The sequence below is a fragment of the Bubalus kerabau genome, chromosome 4 (genome assembly GCF_029407905.1).
Source record: "Bubalus kerabau isolate K-KA32 ecotype Philippines breed swamp buffalo chromosome 4, PCC_UOA_SB_1v2, whole genome shotgun sequence".
NCBI classification, from domain to species: domain Eukaryota; kingdom Metazoa; phylum Chordata; class Mammalia; order Artiodactyla; family Bovidae; genus Bubalus; species Bubalus kerabau.
The window spans coordinates 34190410-34212882 of record NC_073627.1 but is presented as its reverse complement, the minus strand read 5'-3'; the positions used below and the strand labels follow the sequence as shown (position 1 = coordinate 34212882).

Genomic DNA, 22473 nt, shown 5'->3' with positions numbered 1-22473 from the left:
GAATCAGTGAGAATCCCCACCGAGTGGTGGCAGGAGCTCCCAGCCCCTGGCTGCTGGGTATCATCACTGGCCTTCTCTGCCACCCCCATCCCTCTGCTCAAAGTCTTGCAGAAGCTTATTTTTGAAATTAGGATGAATTCAAGTGCATTTTGTCTTACATCCCTTGACAATATATATCCCATGGACCCACAGAGTTATGGTTTGAACTTCCTAGTATAAAGACCATCTCAGATGGGTGATGGGGAAGGGAACTTTAATGGACTTGATGAGGGCCTGTGTTGCATTCATTTTTGTGTGCGTACTCAGTCTCTCAGTCGTGTCCAATTCTTTGTGACCCCATTGGCTATAGCCCACCAGGCTTCTCTGCCCATGGAATTCTCCAGACAAGAATACTGGAGTGGGTTGCCATTTCCTTCTCCAGGGGATCTTGCCAACCCAGGGATCAAACTCGTGTCTTCAGTATCTCCTGCACTGGCAGGCGGATTCTTTTACCACTGAGCCCAAGTTTATGTTTGAAATACATTTAAAAATGTGATTCTCACCCCCCACCTCTATCTTAGGAAACACCTACCTTTTATTTCTCCCCAGGTCACATTTATGACTCACACTGCCAGCGTCTTCATTTTCAGATGCTGCAGACAGGGACGAGGGCTTGGTGGGAAGGTTTATCAGTGCCCTCTCAGAAGGTCTCAGTTCCTTGGGCTTGAGCAGGCTTATTTTTCACCCATTCAGGGCACATTGCTAACCTCATCTATATATATATATATATATATATATATATTTAAATTTCTGGAAGTAAAACCAAAATGTTCTGAAAAGTCAGAGTAGTACTTTCTTTTATTTCGTCATCCATGGGCGTAGAACCATAGAGTTTTTATTGCAGTCTAGTCATTTAACTTAGCTCTCTAATTTTGTAAGCCAAGCAGCTGGAGCCCAGGGAGGCCAGATGACAATGCCAAGGGTCCCCAGGGAGAGAATGAGCGATCTTGAACTAGAAGCCGTGGTGCTGGTGTCCTGGGCCACCAGGTCAAGCCTTATCTTTTCACCCAGTGGAAAATCTCTTCTATTTTACTTTATGTACGTGTGTCTTAGTCATCACCAGATAACTTTCAGATATTTAGAGATGTGAGTGACAGCCTTCTCCCTCCTCCTACTTCCCTACATTTTTTTTCAAGCCCTTTTCTCATTCATTTTTTTCCATCCACTAAAATGACTTCCATTCACTTCCTTGGTCCCTGGCAGTTTCTCCAAATTCCTTTGTAAAGGGCAGTACCCTGCTCTGAGGTTATTATTATGATCCTTTAATAAGAGCTGAGTAATGCAGACCATTTGAAGAAGGAAAATACAGCACAAGCCAAACAGTTGTGAACCAGAGCAATGGGTCGTGGATAAAACTATGGGCAGAAACCTGTAATTAAACACACGGGCTGTAAATGCCTTCTATCTCTCCCAGCAATGGGTGGGGATGCTGGAACCCACCAGGTAGATGCATGTTTCAGTTTTTGCCAGAGACCAGAGCGCCCCTGATAGCTCAGTTGGTAAAGAATCCCCCTGCAATGCAGGAGACCCCGGGGTTGATTCCTGGGTTGGGAAGATCTGCTGGAGAAGGGATAGGCTACCCACTCCAGTGTTCTTGGGCTTCCCCTGTGGTTCAGCTGGTAAAGAAGCTGCCTGCAGTGTGGGAGACCTGGGTTCGATCCCTGGGTTGGGAAGATCCCATGAAGAAGGGAATAGCAACCCACTCCAGTATTCTGGCCTGGAGAATTCCATAGACTATATAGCCCATGGGGTCACACAGAGTCAGACACGACTGATTTGACTTTCACTTTCAGAGTGCCCCCAGACATCCCTTGGCCCCCAAAGTGGGTGATTTCAGGTCTGTCCTCCAGGACGGCTCCTGCATGTAAGACAGCTCTATGACCAACGGAAGCACCTTCATTGGTGCTCATCTTGCTCTTTCTCAGCTCTGGGCCAAGACACCACAGGGCCAGGGTGCATATAAATTGAGGGGACCAGAGAAGGTTCGAGGAGGATGACTGATGAAGCTGGAAACTTGGGTTCCATCATTCTGTTGAAATTCACCTCTGTGGCTTGCAGTTTGGGGTTTTTGCCCACAACATGCCCAAGTCTTCCTGGAAAAGAAGAAGGATGTACCTGTCCTTGTGTGTCATCCTTCTCGGTGGTCGCCTTGGGAAGCCACCTGCTGATTCTTCCCCAGAAATTTTTGCCACGGTTCCTCTCTTGGAAGTGTTTTCAGAGCCCATGTGTGTTGTTTTGACGTTTCATCATGCTAGCATATTTTTATCCTCCTAGGGTAGATGGTTATAAGCATCGATGTCGTGGGGCTGAGGCTGATGAATGAAAGAGGTGTTGGGCTCGTTACTGATCAGAAAGAAGGGAGACCTGCTTGCCCAGGGGCCGCGTCAGCTGCCTCCAAAGGCAGGTGCCCAGAGGAGGCATCCCGGTACTGAATGCATTCGAGTCCTCTGCTCGTGATGACTGCTAGGAAAGGGCCCCTCCCTACATGGAAGGATGATTACTGCCCTTAAGAAAAACAGCTTTGTGTTCTCACAATGTGTCTCAGCAGACAGCAGAGGAGCTGGGAGAGGGGGAGAAGAGGGGGTTCAATGTGTAGCAAAGGGCTCAAATAACCACCCAGAAAAGATTAAAAATGGTCTCACATTCCTGCATGAGATAGTAGACAGGTAACCCAACTTCCCTAGTTTGATTCTGAGGGTAAAGGGACCCAATTTCTTTGGGATGCATGTGGCCAGGCATGGGAGTCAGAGCCGGGTGCCTGCCATGCTCTGACTTCCCTCCCCTCCATCAGAAATGCCAGCACCTCTGCAGTTTGGCACTCAGATGAGGTCACCGCTTGGGCTACACAGCTACTGATGAAGCAGAAGTGTTTGCAAGCACAAAAAGATGGGGTTTCCAGTGAGCATTGCTGGGAGAGTCCTCGTGTGATAACTGCGCCTCCCCAGACCCCCAAAAGTACATTCATTCCATGGGGTGGATCACAGAAATGGAGCCAGGATGGGGCAGGCTGAGTTTAAGAGCAGGTGACAAGGAGCCGCCAGGTGTAGCAGTTGTGGCCAAGTCTTGTTTCTCTTTGGTGCTGGGGAGGCAGTGGGCTGCGCTTCTGTGGGTGGGGCAGGGTGCCTTCTTCTCAGTCGGGAGCCAGTGGGTGCTGAGGGGCTGGGGCAAAGCCTCTGCTTCCACCAGCCCCACACGGTCACTCTGGAGCACTCTGGGAGGGGTCAGTTCTGCTCTGCGGCTGGCCGTCCCCCTCCCTCTGCTCAGGCATCCAGAAGTGTCTCCCTGGAGCTTCTGATGCACGACCGCATCACTTGTCGCTCCAGAAAGCCGGTGTTGAGGACCTGAGAGCTCAGTTAGGTGAGGACTCAAGGTCCTGTGGATGAAGCAGGGGTTGCAGGGGATGGGGAAATACTCAGAAGAGCACCCCTCCTCTAGGACTTCCCTCTGTACCTGGCATCCTATGTGAGCTCACTGCATCCGTCTCCCACCCTGAGTCTGGAGCCTGTTTAACAGATGACAGGATCAACTCAGAGAGACTTAGTAACTTGCCCAAGATCACACAGCTAGTCCTTAGCTGGCCACTGTCTCCTTTGCGGGCCAGCGGGTCACCTGGCTCTCACCTTCCTGAACATAAATGAATCAGTGATGCTTAGACTACTTGAGAAAGCAAAGAAATCATCCCCTGTTGTTGTTATTCAATCACTCAGCTGTGTCCAGTTCTTTGTGACCCCATGGACATCAGCACTCCAGGCTCCCCTGTCCTTCACTATCTCAGAGTTTGCTCAAACTCATGTCCATTGAGTTGATGATGCCATCCAACCATCTTATCCTCTGTCGCCCCATTCTCTTCCTGCCCTCAATCTTTCCCAGCATCAGGGTCTTGTCCCCTGAGATGTGTCATGTCTGTAAGGGACTGGAGAATGAATGACCTAAGGACCGGGGTACCTCGAACCTGGGCTGGTGGCCTCATTTGCATTGCATGCAGGCATAAGGCGCCCGAGTCAGTGAAAAGGGCTTCTCTTCGAGAATGGATTATACTGGTGGGGGATTGTGAAGACAATACCAAGAAAAGGTAAAAAGTAAAAACACACAAAAACACACTGGTTTTAATTGGGGAAAAAAAAAAGACCGTAAAACAACTTCTCCCTTAAACCATTGCAATATTGAAAGCATGCTCCCAGAGCAATTCTGCAGGAGTCCTGGCTCCTGAGAGGAAAGAAGCGATTTGAGGGGCGAGAGGATGGACCTCGCACCATTCTCAGTTTGAATTACAAAGACGTACGGCTCACAAACAGCTCCATTTATCACAGCTCCCCACTCTGCCCCATTTATAACATCGAGCACAGCACTCGCCAGACCCAGAATCCTGGCCAGCTCACCCTGCCTCCCCGCTCTACTTCTGCTCTTTCTCGTCTCGATGTTCTGCACCCTGCGTTCTCATTCCTCAATCTTCACTGGAGTTTCTCTACTTCTCCAGGCCTCAAGCCTTCTGTCCTGAAAAGCCCATGAAAAGGAAAGAGCCCTGGGTTTTGCTCTCTAGCTTCAGCCATCTTGACCGCTGGCGGTGGTCATGGTAATGGTCACAGCCATGGTGGTGGTCCCTGGCAGAGCTCACATTACTGGGTTTGCAGCTTAGGTCCTTAACCCTCTGATCAAGGCAGGTGTGGGAGCATGGAGGTTTCTGGGCACTGTTTGCAGCCCCTACCCTGGTCAGAGGGGCAGAAGAACCCTGGACCCTCTTGCCCTGGAGCTACTGTCCCCACCTCGGGACCCGTGGAAGCTGAGTTCCAGTCGGGCTCTGGGTGGCCACGCACTTGGCCCCGTTCCCCAGCGTTTGGGAGGGGAGTCACAGCTTTCTGCAGGCTTCACAAACACTCTCATTCTTCCTTGCTTTTTTGGCATTTGGTCTCGTGTACTGTTCCCATTAGCTCCGACATTAAAGTCTCATTACTTAGGACATCTGTCCTCTGGACAGAGTTGCCGTTCCCTCAGCCAAATATCCTCTTCTGGGAAGGAGGCTTCCCACCCAGACAGTCAACACTTCCCTCTTCCTTCCGTCCTGCTGGTCCAGCGAAGAGGGATTTGAACCCTGGGAGTAGGGGCCAGAGTGAGAAGGAGGGGAATATGTCCAGAACCCATCCACCGTCCCACCCACCCCAGACTCTGAGGTCCTGGGGTACAGACCCCCGGGATCTGGGGCAGGGAGGGGGCCGAACCCCATACTAGCAAAGAAGATGTGTCCAGGAGAGCTTTGCTCCCTCAGTCCTCTGATCAGCCTCAGATCCTGTCGGTAGGGACTCTGGCCTCGGTCACCCATGTCTGGGCAACTGAAGGTAGCCCTATGTTAACCAGCCCACGTGCTGAAGCTGCTCCAGAACTTTTGGAAGAATCTGGACTCCAGTCTCCCTCTTGGATCTTCTCTGCCTTTTTATTGTATCCTGAGAAACCTGCCTGAACATTCCTAGGAATGCTGTCCTGTTGGCTCGGAAGGCTCTTCAGGCTAAGGGAACTCACTCAGCTCTTCTGTTCTCAGATCCTCAACAGCCAGCTTCTTACCCACCTCTGTGCCAGCGCCCCCTCCCCCACCCCGAGCATCTGCAAAGAGAACCCGGCTTTCAGCAGAGGATCTGCCGCTTCTCCGTCTTTTAAGTCACATCATTAAAATGTTGCTTCTTGTTCCTTTCGGTGTCTTTGACCACCACGGCCTCTGTCTCCATCTGTCCTTCTTTTGATTCCTCCTCTGTTGAGAGTTCTTTTATTCCTTTCCTCGCTTCCTCTAGTCCTCCTTCTTAAACTTGTCCTGTCCTGCTGCAACTTCATTAGACTGCATCGATTCAGACTCTGCTAATTCAAAATTTGTCCAAATGGGACCTCGGTGAAGTTGCTTTTCTTTTCTCTTGTCTGATAAAAAGTTGATGAACAGATTAATAGCTCAGACGAGACCGCAGGGATGTTACAGGGTGCATCCACCAGGCAGAAAGACAGACTGTGTTCAAGCGGGCTCTTCTGCAGACAATCGGCATGCTAATTACAAATCATTCTTATCTCTTCAATAAAGTAGCTCTCCAAAGATCAATTTTTTTTTTAGCCTAGTTGGTAATCCTGCAATGGCCCAGGAAGCAGTAAAAATGCATTTCCTTTCAAGTGTGTTATAATTTCCACGTCTGTGTTATTGAGTGGGATTACTAGCCCGCCCCCATTTCTGCTGGATTGGTGATGCTTGCCCGTCGAGCTGCTTCAGATTCCCTTTTGAATTCCCTCTGGGGGCTCCCACTAATTTCCCTTCTTTTTGTTTTCTGTTCTTTTGTATTTCCCTGAGGTTTTAGAATCCGTAAACTCTCTCGCTCTCAGCCTTGATGGATTATGCCACCACGTGGGGCTCCCCTCACTCCCTTGGGCCACAGGATGACCAGCTGGGCATGAGAGGTTAGGGACCTAGAAGCAGACAGGATGGCTGGCCCTGTCTCTGGGTTTAAGAGGACAGAGATCTCTGTCTTGCCTCCGTCCGTTCTTTTCCTAGTGTCTGTTCCTGCATCTCTGTCCCGACACCACTCTTTGGATTGACCAGGCAGCATTGCACCCACTGTAGGACAAGATAGGATGTTCTTTGTTATTGTTCAGCGGCTAAGTCTTGTCCGACTCATTCTGAAACACCATGGACTGCAGCACGCCAGGCTTTCTTGTCCTTCACTCTCTCCCAGAGTTTGCTCAAACTCGAGTCCATTTGGCACACCACTCCAGTGTTCTTGCCTCAAGAACCCCATGGACAGTATGAGAAAGGATATCCTTAGAGGCACCCTTACAGGAAAGGACCTTGGCCTCTTTCCCTTGGCCTGCTTTGGTGGCTCTCGAGGGACTCCTAGCTAAGCCCCCTTCCTCTCACTCCTGGAGGTCAGCATCTGTCTTTCTATGCCTTAAAGCGTTTCCTGAAGATAGGAAGCAGGCTCATCACAACTTCTGTCACTTTCTGTGCCCATGACCATGGGTGAGCCCCTTAGCTCTGCTCTGGCCTGTTGCCCTGCTCTGGGGTGGGAGACTCTCCGGTTGTGGAGGCGTGTTCTTCTCCAGCCCCTTCTGTTCTCAGCGCACCTGAGAGGCTCAGGTTCACAGAGATAACTCGTGTCCTTAAACACGTGGCAGCCCTGGGCTGTAGGAGAAAATGCATTTTCCTCACACACTCCACTCATATAAGAATGTTCTCTGCACGTGGTCTCTTGTGAATGCTTGTCTTTAACATCTTAAACTCATGGACCCTCTTGGTTCCCAGGGGCAGATGACACATTTTAGTGCCTCTCCCTGGGGGCGCCAGATGTGTCTAGAGCTGGGGCTCCCTTTCCCCCTGGAGGTGGTACATTCTCTCCCTCGGATGCAATTCTCGTTCAGTTAATTCTCGTGGGAAGCCAGTATTGACTTCCTTCTGAGGTCTGCCCACTGGAGCATGGGCTTCCCTGGTGGCTCAGCTGATAAAGAATCCACCTTCAATGCAGGAGACCCCAGTTTGATTCCTGGGTCAGGAAGATCCCCTGGAAAAGGGATAGGCTACCCACTCCAGTATTCTTGGGCTTTCCTGGAGGCTCAGTCAGCAAAGAATCTGTCTGCAATGCAGGAGACCTGGGTTCAATCCCTGGGTCGGGAAGATCCCCTGGAGGAGGGCCTGGCAACCCACTCTAGTATTCTTCCCTGAAGAATCCCCAAGGACAGAGGAGCCTGGTGGGCTACAGTCCATGGGGTCACAAACAATCGGACACGACTGAGTGACTAAGCACAGTGGAGCAACCTCCACCCTTGGGTACCCCACCCTTTCAATAGTTGCATTGATGTGAACTTGAACTTGGAAATGGCAATAATGTTTATAATTTTTTTTTTTTAAGAAGGAAGGAAAGAAGAAAGAGAAAAGAAAACAAAGAAAAAGTGATGTAGGAAGAGGAAAGAAAAAGAATAACTGAATCTTTTGCAGAAAATGTTGCCCTGGTCCATCTAACCCATTTGCCCTTTTAATGCCTGGACACAATCCTTGTTTTGCTTTTTGCGCCCTAGTGGAAGCCTGACTTGTGATGGTCTTGCAGGGAGGAACGGGCACTCAGCACTTGGCTTGCAGACTCCAAGTTCAGAGTTTGGCAAAGCCGGTGTGTGACCAGATGCATTTCTGACCTCAGGCCTGAGTGGAAAATATGGGCTGTAGGTGGTCCCTTCCAGAATGACCCGTAGCCACAGGCCTGCCATGTGGCTCCCTCTCCACGGCAGGCGTTTTGCCATCTGGCTTGCCTGAGTCAGCTGCCCGGCTCCCCTCTTCCACCTGTATACACGTGCTTTCCTCGTGGTTCTATTGGCTGAGGCTCTGTAGACCCTGGGAGGTTGTATTTGGATTTATTTATTAGTCAAGTATTTAAGTAGTACTTACAAGGTACCGGGTTCTGTTCTAAGTGCTCTACAAATACAAACTTGTTTAATCCTCGTAATAACCCTAAGAGGTGGACGTTATTTTGAGGCCTTAGTATTTTGGCCTTAGTTTTTCAATAAGTTCACAGAACCTCAGGGCACTTAAGCAGCCACCTCATGATCACCAGTATCCTGAAAGTGAAGTGAGAAGTGTTAGTCACTCAGTCATGTCTGACTCTTTGTGACCCCATGGACTAGAGCCCTCCAGGCTCATCTGTCCTTGGGATTCTCCAGGCAAAAATACTAGTGTGGGTAGCCATTCCCTTCTCCAGGGGAATCTTCCTGACCCAGGGATCGAACCCGATTCCCCTGCATTGCAGGCAGATTCTTTACCTTCTGAACCAGCAGGGAAGACCCACCAATATCCTGAGTTGTCAGAATTCTGACCCAGGTAGTCTGGCTCCAGACCCCCATGTTTAGCTAGTAGGTTATACTAGCTTCCTCTTGCCTCTTGCCTCTCCTATAGATTTATGCCTGTGCTTATAGCAAATTGAGAAGATGACTCCAGCAGTATCAATAATAAGAGCAGCGGCAGGTTCATTTATTAGCTCGTCTGTCACCTGGCTGCCCAAGTGGTCCTGCTAACAGATCTTAGTAGCATTTCCATTTTCCCATTTCCAAAGGGTAGCTGCCCTTCACCCATTCAGATCTTTGATGGATGCTCAGACAATCCTAAATGTTTCCGAAAAAGTCTGCACTTAGTGTAGATGCTACCGAATTTCCTAGGCCTGGGTAGATTTTCACGTGATTTGTGAGACAAGGGTGGTGCGTGGGGAGGAGACACTATTAGGAATGAATCACGGTTCCCTGGGATGTGCGTTGACTCTGTGCCGGGCCTGAGGCTGGCCGTGGGGGACAGGTGCCCACGGGGTTGCAGGGATTGCCCTGCTGGCCTGAAAAGCAAAGCGGGCCAGCTGAGCTTTCCCTTGCTAAGTTCGGCCGTGGTTATTGGCCGTGATGAATTCCGACTGGGCCGGGGACAACTCGGACCTGGGGAACGGCTGGGCGCAGATGCACAAACATTGTTATCACAACAAAAGAGATTCTCGCTATCCATTCGGAGCCTCTGTGTATGTGGAGAGCGGTCTTGTGCGCACACAAAGCTGGCAGCTGTGTTTTTCAAGTGGACTGTGAGAGAACCAGGAAAAGGAGAACTGAATCAAGCCATTCTCCTTGGTCCATGTTTATTAAAAATATATTCACTTCAGTTGTCTGGAGTGTGTGTTTCAGAGGATAAAAGCACCCTGGCTGCCCAGCAGATAAGGATGAAGCTGAGGGGAGAGAGGATGCTGGCTATTTCCCGAGTGGCAGGGTCGAGTAAAAGCTCAGTCATCCAGGACTCAAATAACCAGGATATTTCATTTAACCAGAGTAGAACGTCTACCCTCTACTTTTAGGAGAAATAGCGCAGAAGTAGCAATCAGAATCGTCCATGGTTCGTTCCGCAGTTTTTATAGGAATTCCATTTCCCAGCTTGTCTCCATCCCACTGAGTTTTCTCTGTGAAGAGAACTAAAGATTAGGTTGGTGGCCCTCTCATGGAAGAACCTTGCATTTTTTATAAGTAATTATATTCAGTATACTCTACTTAATTAGGCAGGAATGCTTTTAGAAAATTCTTCAAAAACAAGAGTGTTCTCATTAGTCGCTAGGAATAAAAAAACGTTAACCAGAATAGCTTATTCGTGGAATAGTTCATCTGTTTGGCCTTTTATCAACCCTATCCGAAAGCATAATTTTTTTTTTTTTCCTGCTTCTCCGGAAAAGAGAAAGGTCCTGATTAAGAGTCTCAGCTCTCCGGCTTGCCTTGCTCTTGGTACTGAATAACGTACTGAACACCAGCTAGACTGATTTCCCCCCTTCCGTGGTGTTTATGTGGCCCTGAGAGCCAGAGACATGGCAGAGGCAGAAGGCTGGCCTCCATTTGTTCTGCTTCAGCAAGCAGAAATATACATGGGATCTTCATGGAAAGTATGTGAATTGAGATCAAAAAGACTTCTGAGATAAACTGAGTGTTCCTAGCTTCCCCACTTCATCTAAGGGGAACCTAAGTTTTCCTTTCTGCTCAGTGAGTGATGATCAGGACAAAACAGTTCCAGGTATTTTATAGGGCACTCTTTTGCCACATTTGTTTTCAAACTTGGAAACTCCGCAAAGTCCTGGGACTTCTGGATGGAGGGCAAGAACTCTGTAGAGTAGGGCTTGTGCAGAGCAGGGGTCTAATGAAGTGTACTGGTGTTCTACTCAAGGGTTTCATTTGGTGGAAGAGTGCCTGCTGGCACAATGTAAAAACTTCCATCGCTGTTGATTTTGATGGTGATGACTCACGGAGGTGAATAGAAATGGGCAGTTGGGTGACCACTGAGTTCTGTCTGGGTAGATTTTTCTACTAAAGATTGAACACACTGTACAATGTCATATTCAGAGACCATTGTAGGAAAAAGTAAGTAGTAGGTGAAAAAGTAAGTATGATTAAGTGATGGAGGATTGGAAGGAAAGATGGATGGATGGAGGATGGATAGATGGAAGGGTAGATGGATGAACTGATGGAAGGATAGATAGGTTGATGTTTGGGTAGATGGATGGGACGGATGGATGGATGAATAGACAGACAAATGGGTGAATGGATAATTCAGTGGTATAAAGTCAGCCTCTGTGGTTGAACCCACTTACATTTGAAATCTGGATTTACCGCCTATTAGCTATTTAACGTTCGGAGTTAGAGTAGGAGAGGTTCAGAAAAAGAACGAGACTGGCACTCTACAGGAACAGATCACCTTTAATGAGGTGAGAAGGGGCAGCAGTCAGATTAGCAAGCTGCTGTACTTATCTAAGAAAAGAGTAAGTATATATAGGCATGTATGTAGAAAGCTACTGTCTTAAGGGGGCCTGTTCTTCTCCAAGGTTGCTGGGAGTAGTTATCTCTTAAACAGCTGGGGCAAGGAGTTCTGGAGATCAGCCAGAGGCTGGGCTGGCTTGGAGCTGGGCGTAATCAACCTAAAGTCTATTTTTTTTCTTTGGGTGAGAAAGTTCTTTGTTTTGCCTAGAATGGTGGGGAGGACCTGCAGGGGAGTTGTAACTCCAGGCTACCTTGAGCAATGCAACTTTCCTTCAAGCTGTGTGACCTTGGGCAAGATATCTAACATCTCTTCATCTTAATTTTCTCATCAGTAAACTGTGGTTACCAATTGCACCTACTCTATAGGGTCCTTTTGAGGATTATATAAGATCACACATCAAAGAGTTTAGCACTATGTCTGGCACATAGTAATTGCTCAGTAAATTAAAGCCTTTAATTTCCCAAGCTGGCAGGACTATGAAGCAGAGTTATAACCAAGGTTTTCTTTACTTTTCTAATGTTAGGGAATCATTTGCCCTTTTGAGACAGATTTCATGTCTCGAATGCAAGTAGCACATATCAGAATGTTGACTGGGCTTGGTCCCTACAGGGGTTGTGATAACTCAATACTTAGGAAAATACAAACTCACTTTGATTCCTTGAGACCACTGACAACATTAACCAAGGTGTTAAGCGAACGAATAATTGGTCTTGACCTGAACCACTCATTGACTAATTGTTTCTCCACGCCCAAATATTAACTGGCATTTGCTAAATTAGCAGACTCAGCTAGAATGGGAGAACTCATTCAAGCTGACAATTCCTAGGAAAGTGAGCAGAAGGACATCAGGACTCCAGCAAAGAAGCCCTGAGTTGAAATTTCAGTTCCATCAATGTTTCGGTCCTAGAATTAGCCTGAGCCTCAGTTTCATGTTTAAAATTGGGGTAACCGTAGCTGCGAAGGTTCCAGGTTTGGTACAGGCACCATGCCGGACAAGGCAGGTGAGGCCCTTAGAACCCATTCAGTGTTCTCCACGTGTAAGATGCAACTCAGTTCAGCAGATGGTTAACACACAAACAATGAGTCCTGAAGAACATGAACATTTCCTGGCTTGAGTGATCAGAATGACTGTTTTCCCTGCTCAGATTTGCTGCCCAATTAATTAACTCTCCCCTGCTTGCCACACATTCACAGACGCCAAGGAATCCATGTGCGGCGAACCAAAACAATTAGGTAGATAATTCAGGCAAAAAGCATCGCTTAGTTTCCTGTATCCAGATACTGCAGTGAAGTGGCTCTGGGGGAGGGGGAGGTTGGGGAGTTGGGATGAACAGGACAGAGAACCAGATTCTTCAAGTTCTTAAATTAGAACCTCTGTAGTCGGCATGGGGGGTGGGGTGGGGTGGGGCTGCCCTTGGCTGGGAACCGGTTTCAGTCCTCACTGGCCAGTCTCTCTCTCTCCCCCAGATTCTCTTTCCCCGGGGAGGTCTCTCTCTGATCCCTTCTCCCCATCTCTTGCATTCTGGATCTCTTTCTTTCTCTGAGTTTCTCTTTGACTCTGTGTCCCATTTTCTCTCTGGCTCTGTCTGCCTGCCTGTTTCTGACCCTTTGATTCCGTTCCCTGCCCCGCTCCCTGTCTCACTGTCTCTGTTTACTCCATCATCTCTGAATCTTGCCCTCTGCCTCTCTCTGGCTCTGAGGCTCTGACTCTCTTCCCATCTATTTGGCTCCCTTTCTGTCCATCTCTCCCCGACCCCCACTTCCGTTCCCTCTCTGTCTGTACCTCTGTCCTTCTTTTGCTCCCTTGCTGTCTCTCTGTCACTGTCTGACCTTCTCTTTCCCTTTCTTTTGAGTCTCTGCCCCTTCCTCCGATCCCTGAAAGAAACGGCCGCTCTATCGCAAAATCCCCTTCATTCTTCCTCATTGACCAATTTTCTCTCCTACGGTGAGAAAGTAGCTCAGGCCTTAACCCATTTCCTCCGGCGTATCCAAATTAATTAGGTGAGGCTGGGATCGCACATTTCAGAATTAGAGTAATATTTATTGAGCACCCTGGAGAGAAGGAGATGGAAAGTGGAGAGGAACAGGAGTAAGGAGGGAGGTCACCGATCTGAGGAGCTGAGAGAAGGTGGTGTGAGGTGATGGACGGGGGCCCAGCACCATCCAGGAACAAGGACCACCTTTCTGACTGCCCGAGGGCGCTGGGCAGGGGGGAACCCTAGGGGGGCGGTGCTCAGGAGGCAGAGAAGCCTGCTGTGGGCGTGGCCTCCTTGGGACCACACAGGGCAGGGTCCCTACAGCCTAGCTAGCCTGTCTGTTCAGCACACATCCTTCTCCTTCGACTGGGCAGCCCAACGCAGCCCTGCCAACAGGGCACCTGGAGAGGGTATCACGCAAGTCATTACCTTCAGGAGGAGACAACTTGGCTGTAACCCAGTTAGAACTCCTCCAGCAGCAAGCAGGGATGCTCTGGGGCACCTGATGTTCTCCAGAGAGGCGTCTTGCCCTTCACTTCTCAGCCCTCAGCATCGGCATGGCTTCTCAGGATTGAGTACCAAGAGCCACCCCCTACGCACCCCCAACCAATCCCAAGAGTCCTGATTGTAGGTTGAACATCTCTTCTTGGCCAGGTCCTCCTTGGTCAATAAGCCTGGAGCGAATCTGCTGTGGGTTTGCCATTTACACTGTCCATATGGACCGAAAGGATGCTGGGTTGAAAGCCCTACAAAGGCTGGGACGGAGATACTCTTCGCCCCTTTCTCTCTTTGAGTAATGGCCGAGCAATGTGCCAAGACCCAGAGATACACTGAATGGGTCAGACACACAAGATCCCTAAATTTCAAGAGGTTCGTCTCAGTGTTGCCAGCCCTACTTGTCCCAGAGCCCAGTCTAGTGTCCCATCTTGGTAGATATTGCAGGAACTAGATTGCATTGAGCATTAATCAAAGACCTACTTCACATAGTGCTATGTACATGTGGCTCAGAGTTTCTCAACCTCGCCAGCACTTTGGGTGGGATAATTCTTTGTGGGGGTTGGGGTGGGGGAGGCTGTCCTATGCAGTGTGGGATGTTTAGCAACATCCTTGGCTTCCGCCCACCAGTTGCCAATCGACTTCCCTCCCCAGTTTTGTGACAACCAAAAAATGTCACCAGACATTGCCAAATGTCCCCTAAGGGGCAAAATCACTGTCATTCACATAGATTTAGTCTTGACTTTCCGAAAACATGGACTTAACCACTTGACTCTGTTTTTTCTTCATAGATTTCCTTCATAGATAAGAACTTGAGAGGCAAGATAAACACAGAAAAAGAATATAAACTTTTTTTTTTTTGGTAATAGTCGCTTATTGAGATGCCTTAAATTTAGAAGTGTCCAGTTTAGTGATTTTTGTACATTTTCAGAGTTCTCCAGCTATCACCACTGTCTGGTTTTAGAATATTTTCATCATCCCCCAAAGAAAACCTGTACCTATTGATAGTCATTCTCCATTAACCCCTCCATTAGCCCCTAGTAGGGCTTCCCTTGGAGAAGGCAATGGCACCCCACTCCAGTACTCTTGCCTGGAGAATCCCATGGACAGAGAAGCCTGGTGGGCTGCAGTCCATGGGGTCACTAAGAGTCAGACACGACTGAGCGACTTCACTTTCACTTTTCACTTTCATGCATTGGAGAAGGAAATGGCAACCCACTCCAGTGTTCTTGCCTGGAGAATCCCAGGGATGGGGGAGCCTGGTGGGCTGCCGTCTATGAGTCGGCACAGAGTCGGACACGATTGAAGCAGCTGAGCAGCAGCAGCAGCAGCAGGGCTTCCCTGGTGGCCAAGAGGTAATGAATCCACCTGCCAGTGCAGGAGACGCCGGTTTGATCCCTGGTCGAGAAGATCCCTTGGAGAAGGAAATGGCAACCCACTCCAGTATTCTTGCCTGGGAAGTCACGTGGACAGAGGAGCCTGGCGGGCTACAGTCCATGGGGTCACAAAGAGTTGGACGCAAGTGAGCAGCTAAACAGCAATAACAGGCCATGGTAACCACCAGTCTATTTTCTACCTCTATTGATCTGTCGAATCTGGGTATTTTATATGTGTAGAATCATAACCTGTGGTCTTTTGTGACTGGCTTCTTTCAGGTAGCATGTTGTTTTCAAGGTCATTCATGTTGTAGCATATATCAAAGCATCTTGCTTTTTTAAGGCTGAATAATAATACTTTGAGTGACTACACAATATTTTATTAATCCATTCATCAGTTAATGGGCATTTCGGTTATTTCCACCTTTCGGCTATTGTTAATGTTGCTGCTATGAACTTTCATATACAAAGTTTGTGTAGGCATATGTTTTCATTTCTGTTGGGCACATACCTAGGAGTATTCTAATTGCTGGGCCATATGGCAACTCTATGTTTAATATTTGGAGGAGCTGCCAGACTGTTTACCAAAGGGCCTGCACTGTTTTGCATTTGCACAGGTAGTGAATGAAAGCTCCAACTTCTCCACCTCCGTGCCAACATTTGGAATTGTCTTTTGGTCATAGCTATCCTGGTGGGTGTGAACATGTATCACACTGTGTTTTTGATTTGTGCTTTCCTGTTGACTAGTGATGTTGAGCTACTTTTCATGTGTACCTTGTTTGGAGCAATGTCTAATTCTATCTCGTCCATTTTTAAATTGTGGTGTATGGTTTTTATTGCTGAATTATAAGAGTTCTTTAAATGTTCTGAATGCAAGTCTCTTAGCCGAAACATGATTTGCAAGTATTTTCTCCCATTCTCTGGGTTGGCTTTCATTTTCTTGGTGCTGTTTTCTGATGTAGAAATGTTTTTAGTTTTGATGAAGTTGAGTCTGCAAATTTTTTCTTTTGTTCCTCCTGCTTGGGTGTCATATCTAAGAAACTTTTGCCAAGTCCAAGGTTACAGAGACTGACTTCTCAATTTTCTTCTGAGAGAATATAGTTTTAGCTCTAATATTTAGGTTTATGATCCATTTTTAATTAATTGCTACATATGGTATGAGGTGAGGGTGCAGTTTTATTCTCTGCGTGTGGATGTCCATTTGTTGAAGAAACTTCTTTTCCAGTGATCATGGCGTCCTTGTCGAAAATCAGTTGAACATAGATGTATAGGTTTATTTCTGGACTCTTCAATTTGATTCCATTGGTCTGTACTTCTGTTGTTTAACTGTTAACTCGCTACTTCCTTACCATGGAAAAATGGTAGGAAAGTGTCTTTCATAAATAGGGTAAAGGAGTCTAGGTAATTTGTGTGGATATGTGATTAAAAATATATATATATATAAAATATTGATCACATTTTGGAATTAAAAGGGATCTTCGAGGTCATGTTAGTTTAAACCATTTGTTTTCCTCCTGGGGAATAAAAAGGTTAAATTTCAATTTCAGAGGCTAACAAATCTGTCTGAAGATTCACAGCTCATCAGCGGCAGAGCTGGTACTAGAACCCAAATCTCTCGATTTTGTAGGGCAGTGTTTTTTTCTTATTCCTAGGCCCCAGGTCTGCCCAAAGTTCTTTTACCAGACTAGTGAGGTTCTGTCTTCGCCTCCCTCACTTCTCGGTCCACAGAAGTGAATGAGGTGGTGACGTGTGTGTGCTTTTCCTCCTAGAGCCTGAGAAAAAAAAAAAGCAAGCCAGCATGGGGAAAGCATTTGGAAAATCTGAAATTGCTGTATAAATGCCACTAAATGATAAGATTGCCAGCTTGCTGCTCCTCTCCTAGGAAGGTTCAGCATGTCAGAGGCAGAATAATGAAAGGGAACAATGCACTCTCAGACTCCTTTTTAAACTGCTGTGGTTGTCACTTTTCAAGGAAGGGGGCAGAGTGCGGGGAGCTAGAAGGAAGCCTCGGGGTGGGCTGGGTGTGGCCAGATCTCAGGTGGGCTGCACTGGCCGGGAGAGAACTGGAAGCACACCGCCTCACCCATGCCTGAGGGACAGCCCAGGTACACGGAAGAGTCCTTGCCTCGCTCATGCAAAGAACTGGGCACCTGACCCTGAAATGACCATGTCCGATGGTGGTCCCTTGGGTCTCAGAACATCCTGTGTGTCCCTGTTTTCTACCAACAGTAGCATCACCTGTGATATTAACCTGCAGAGGGAGTCTTGTTCCAAACCAGGTGTGGGAGAGATTTCCCCTAAATGCTGAGCCCCTAGATGGTAGGAACTGTGTTCTCTTTACCCTGGTCTCTGCCGTGACTGAGGCATGCTGAGTCCTTAATTAATGCACATTTGGTGTTGAGTGAATGAAACCTGCTCTTGTGGTAGTGGGGCCCTTGCAGAGAGTGTGGGCCTCTCCAGCTACAGCAGCATCTCTGCACATGTCTCTTTCCTCTCCTGTATTTTTCTCTCTCTATGTTTATGATTGCTCCATCCTCTAAACTCCAGCTGCATTCACTGCCTGCACCGTCCTTGTATTCTGATATTTATCATTTTGTCTGTACATCCTGCCTTTGCAGCTAAAGCACCCCTTTATTTGACCATGGGAGCTGTGTTTTGTACTTATTTGGGCCACCTGTATAGATACACTCTCCTCGGTGTGTGTTTTTCGATGGGGAGGTTGATCCCCCTGATATTAATTACTTGCCACTGAACTGGGGGCCAACAGTGACCACCTTTCTCTGCAGTGGCATTCCTCACGGCACCTCCTGTAGTATCTGCCTGGCATAGGGGCTTACTTGGGGAGCCTGCATTTTGAAAGGGCTCAGAGTTCATTGGTATGAAATGAATCGCAGAAAGAAACCACACCACAATCTTTTAATACCTGTCCCGCCAGGCATGGCAGCCTCTCCTCTATATCCGCACTGAGCCCAACACCAGATGATGCCGTGGCTGTAACTGAATACTGGGTCTCCATCCATCAAAGGGCCAGTGAAAGTCACCCAGCCAGCTTGCTCACCGGTTTGGTGAATCTCACTGTGTGATCTCTCTCTTTCAGGGCTCTGGCTGACATCCTAAGACAACAGGGACCAATCCCCATAGCACACTGTGAAAGAGAAACTATCTCGGCCATCGATAGCTCTCCCAAAGAGAACACGCCGGTCCGATCGTCCTCCAAAAACCACTACACCCCCGTGCGCACAGCCAAGCAGACTCCAGGTAAGTGAGCGCTGATCACTTTGCGTCTCTGCTGAGGCTGGTGAGAGGGTTCTGTGGTGTTTCTGCTTCAGCCAGGCAGGTCGTGGAGCCCTGACGTGATGGGCTTGTGGAAGAGTCTGGGGACTGTTCCCCCTGGGGAATGAGTGGTGTGGGAGACCGCCGCCAGTGAGTGTCTGGGCTGGAGGAGAGCTGATTGTTTAGGGCCTCTGGGATCTCGTGAGTGTCTGCGTAATTCTCTTCCCTGAAAGGAACTTGCGGCAGCCTTGGGGGTGAGGTATAGTCGCTGTCTTGCCCACGTGGTGGGAAGGCAGATATTTGACAAGAAGTGGCTGCAATCAGAGACTGCTCAACCGTTGGAATATCAAAAAGCATTTCCTGTGGGTAGGGATTACGTCTGTGTTGTAGGATAACCCTTTCCTGTGCTCTGTGGACTCTGGATATATGAGTTGCTGTGTAATAGCAATATGCTGGGTTCTTCTACTTGGTCATCACTGTAACCCGTATGGAACAATAAACAAAACAAGGGAATAACAATGAATAATATAACCTCACATGTATGGGGATCTTGCTGTGTACCAAGTGTTATGCTGATCATTTTACATGTATTGTCTTACTTATTTTTCACAGCAGCCTTTGAAGTGCTTGTATTATCCCTTTTTTATATATGGAACAGAAAGGCTCAATAATTTTTCCAAGGACATATGGTCAGTATGAAAGCAAGCCTGGATTCAAACTGAGGCATGTAGGTAACAACAGTCAGGTCTAGAAAACCCTAGTATCCTAATCTAGGTTGGGACATTACTTTCTCCGAGTTTCTGAGAGAACTGTCCCCTTATGAGAGCAGCTGGGAAGGTCATCTCTCATTCTGAGCTTTACCAGACAGCCTATACTGGCCCCAGCCTCAGACATGACTTCTGTGTTGATACTTGGATCTGAAATCGTCACCCTATAGCTCCTCAGAGGCTGTAGGGTCTGAACTAAACCTGCAATAAAGATATGCAGTCACTAGGGGTCAGTAGGTCTGCTGTGAATTCAAACTGTAGCAGACATGCTATCGAGACCAAATTGATTAAATCAGAAATCACATACTTGCCTTTGAGGTAACAGAGTTAGGTCTTTTGAGACTCTGCTAAAAATCAAGGACATTCACCTCCCCCAAGGTACACATATGAATATCTATTTGATCCAACATGTTGTGTAGGGTTTACAAGGTTCTTCCAAAGTTAAAAGTCTCTGATTTAAAATTAAAGATGAGAAATCCACCCTTGCAAAAATTCTAAGATGCATTTTTAGCCTGAATATCATAAATGTTTAAAATGTAAGTAATAGAAGGAACTGGCAAAAACCTCGAGACCAGTGATTATCTCCCTTGCTGCATATTAGAATCACCTGGGGAAGTTCTTAAAAATGCTGATGATGCTCGTGTCTGGGTCCCACCAATTAACCAGAGTTTCTGGGGATGCTGCTGGCAGCAGTATTTTAAAAAATCACTCGAAAGTGATTCTAACACACAGACAGAATAAAGAACAACTTGTCCAGATGGATTCCTTTATTTTATGAATGAAGACACTGAAAGGCTGTGCCAGTCGTTCTCAAATTTGGCTGCACGTTGGAATCACCTTGGGAGCTTTAAAAATTAAGAGTACCTGGGCCTCACCCCCAGAGATTATAATTTAATTCATGTGGGGGTGTGGCCTGAGCAGGAGGTGGGGGGCTTGTTTCTTTCTAATAGGTTGTCGTTGTTCAGTCGTATCCAACTCTTTGCGACCCCGTGGACTGCATCACCCCAGGCTTCGCTGTCCTTTACTATCTCCTGGAGTTTGCTCAAATTCATGTCTTTTGAGTCAGTGATGCCATCCAACCATCTCTTCTCTGTCCCTGCACTTCTCCTCCTACCTTCAGTCTTTCCCAGCATCAGGGTCTTTTCCAGTGAGTTGGCTCAGCTGGCTAAAGTATTGGAGCTTGACCTTCAGCATCAGTCCTTCCAATGAATATTCAGGGTTGATTTCCTTTAGGATTGACTGGTTTGGTCTCTTTGCAGTCCAAGGGACTCTCAAGAGGCTTCTCCAGCACCACAGGTGATTTTAATATGGAGCAAAGTTTGGGGAATCACTGAGCTGTGGAAATTGCAGAAAGGTGCCATTCTAACTTATTGTTGATTGTCTAATTTAAGCTTGGTACTGTGACCATCTACAAGGGGGCCTTTCTGTTTCTCCAAAGACTCATGGTTTGAAGTCAGGCTCTTCCAGAATCTTGTCTATGATTTTGGAACTTCATGTCACTCTGGTACCCAAAGCATTCCTGGAAGTTTATCTTCATCCCTCTCTGTTCTGCTTTTCTCTGTCTCATTCACAAACCAGATAGTTCCCAGTCACTGAGTCTAGACTAAATGGACAGTCTTGATTTGCCCTTAAATGCCTTTCACTGGTCGTGAAGATCTGTTATTTCTTCTGGTTTCTGTACATATCCTTTCCTCTGTTGATCTGAGAAGAGAAGCTTATAGTCAAATGATTCACTTCTTTGTTTTGAGAAATCCCTCCCTGTATTTCTCAGTTTGGAACTCTTCACTTGGCTTTTAGAGATGGGAATTGTTCCCTGGCCCAGAATGCATTCTCAATGGTGATACTTAGATTTAAAAGCAATTTCATAACCATCTGCAATGTCTACAACTTCTAATGGATGCAACTGCTTTTCCGAATAGCTGATCCTTTGCCACAGAAGACTGCGTTTTGAGCAGAAGTTTAAATAGAACTTTGTGTACGTGTTCAAAGTGGAGACTTGTTGGTTGTGATTTCACCACTGGTCAAATCAACAGATTACTGATCAGAGGAGTATTGTGGCAAGAGTCTTGTTGGGGGATCTTGAGAAAGACATCCAGAAATCTCAGGAGGCAGCATAGCCTATGAGTCTGGATCAGCCTCATCAGCATCACTTGAGAGTTTTTGAGAAATGCAGAATCTTAGGCTCCCATATCACCTGCTTGAGGAGAATTTGCATTTTCATGAGCTCACATAGCAAGTAACATTTAAAAAGCCCTGATATAACATGGGCTGTGACATAAATGCCTCTCAGTATTTTTTCCTTTTCTTCCCCTTTCACATGCTGCGTATGTGACTTTTGCAAGTTTCTTTGCCTTTCTAAGTTTCTTCATCTGCCTTGAGGCTCTGTTAGCCTCAAGTACAGCTGTGTCAGCTCAGTCGTGTTTGACTCTCTGCGACCCCATGGACTGCAGCATGCCAGGATTCTCTGTCCATCACCAACTCCTGGAGTTGACTCAAACTCATGTCCATTGAGTTGGTGATGCCACCCAACCATCTCATCTTCTGTCATCCCCTTCTTCTCCCACCTTCAATCTTTCCCAGAATCAGGGTCTTTTCAAAAGAGTCAGGTCTTCGCATCAGGTGGCCAAAGTGTTGGAGTTTCAGCTTCAACATCAGTCCTTCCAATAAACATTCAGGACTGATTTCCTTTAGGATGGACTGGTTGGATCTCCTTGCAGTCCAAGGGACTCTCAAGAGTCTTCTCCAACACCACAGTTCAAAAGCATCAATTCTTCTGCGCTCGGCTTTCTTTATAGTCCAACTCTCACATCTGTACATGACCACTGGAAAAACCATAGCCTTGACTATACGGACCTTTGTTGGCAAAGTAATGTCTCTGCTTTTTAATATGCTGTCTAGGTTGGTCATAACTTTTCTTCCAAGGAGTAAGCATCTTTTAATTTCATGGCTGCAGTCGCCATCTCCAGTGATTTTGGAGCCCCCCAAAATAAAGTCTGTCACTGTTTCCACTGTTTCCCCATCTATTTGCCATGAAGTGATGGGACCGGATGCCATGATCTTAGTTTTCTGAATGTGTAGAGTTGTTCAATGAGTTAAACTCAAGAGATCACTTAAAATAGATCCTGAACATCGCAAACCTCTATATCAGCCATAATGGGGCTATGGAAGTATATTCACAACTCAAGGCAAATAAATCAAATTAATGAGAGAAATATAGGCATTGGTGTCTTTAGACCAGGAAGGATCCATGGGGTTTTATCCAGGATGAA

General features: G+C 47.2%; 1 protein-coding gene across 4 annotated transcripts in view; it reads left to right on the top strand.

Annotated features, from left to right (window-relative positions):
• The window catches only part of SHISA6 (shisa family member 6), a 256966-nt gene that overhangs the window by 5789 nt on the left and 228704 nt on the right, over positions 1-22473 (top strand). For 3 of the 4 annotated variants that reach the window (XM_055576502.1, XM_055576501.1, XM_055576500.1), the window contains exon 2: positions 18262-18422. In XM_055576502.1, the coding sequence (XP_055432477.1) occupies positions 18262-18422 (161 nt within the window). Of the gene's footprint in view, positions 1-18261; positions 18423-22473 lie in introns of those variants that run through there. The other variant, XR_008713046.1, reaches the window with a different exon arrangement.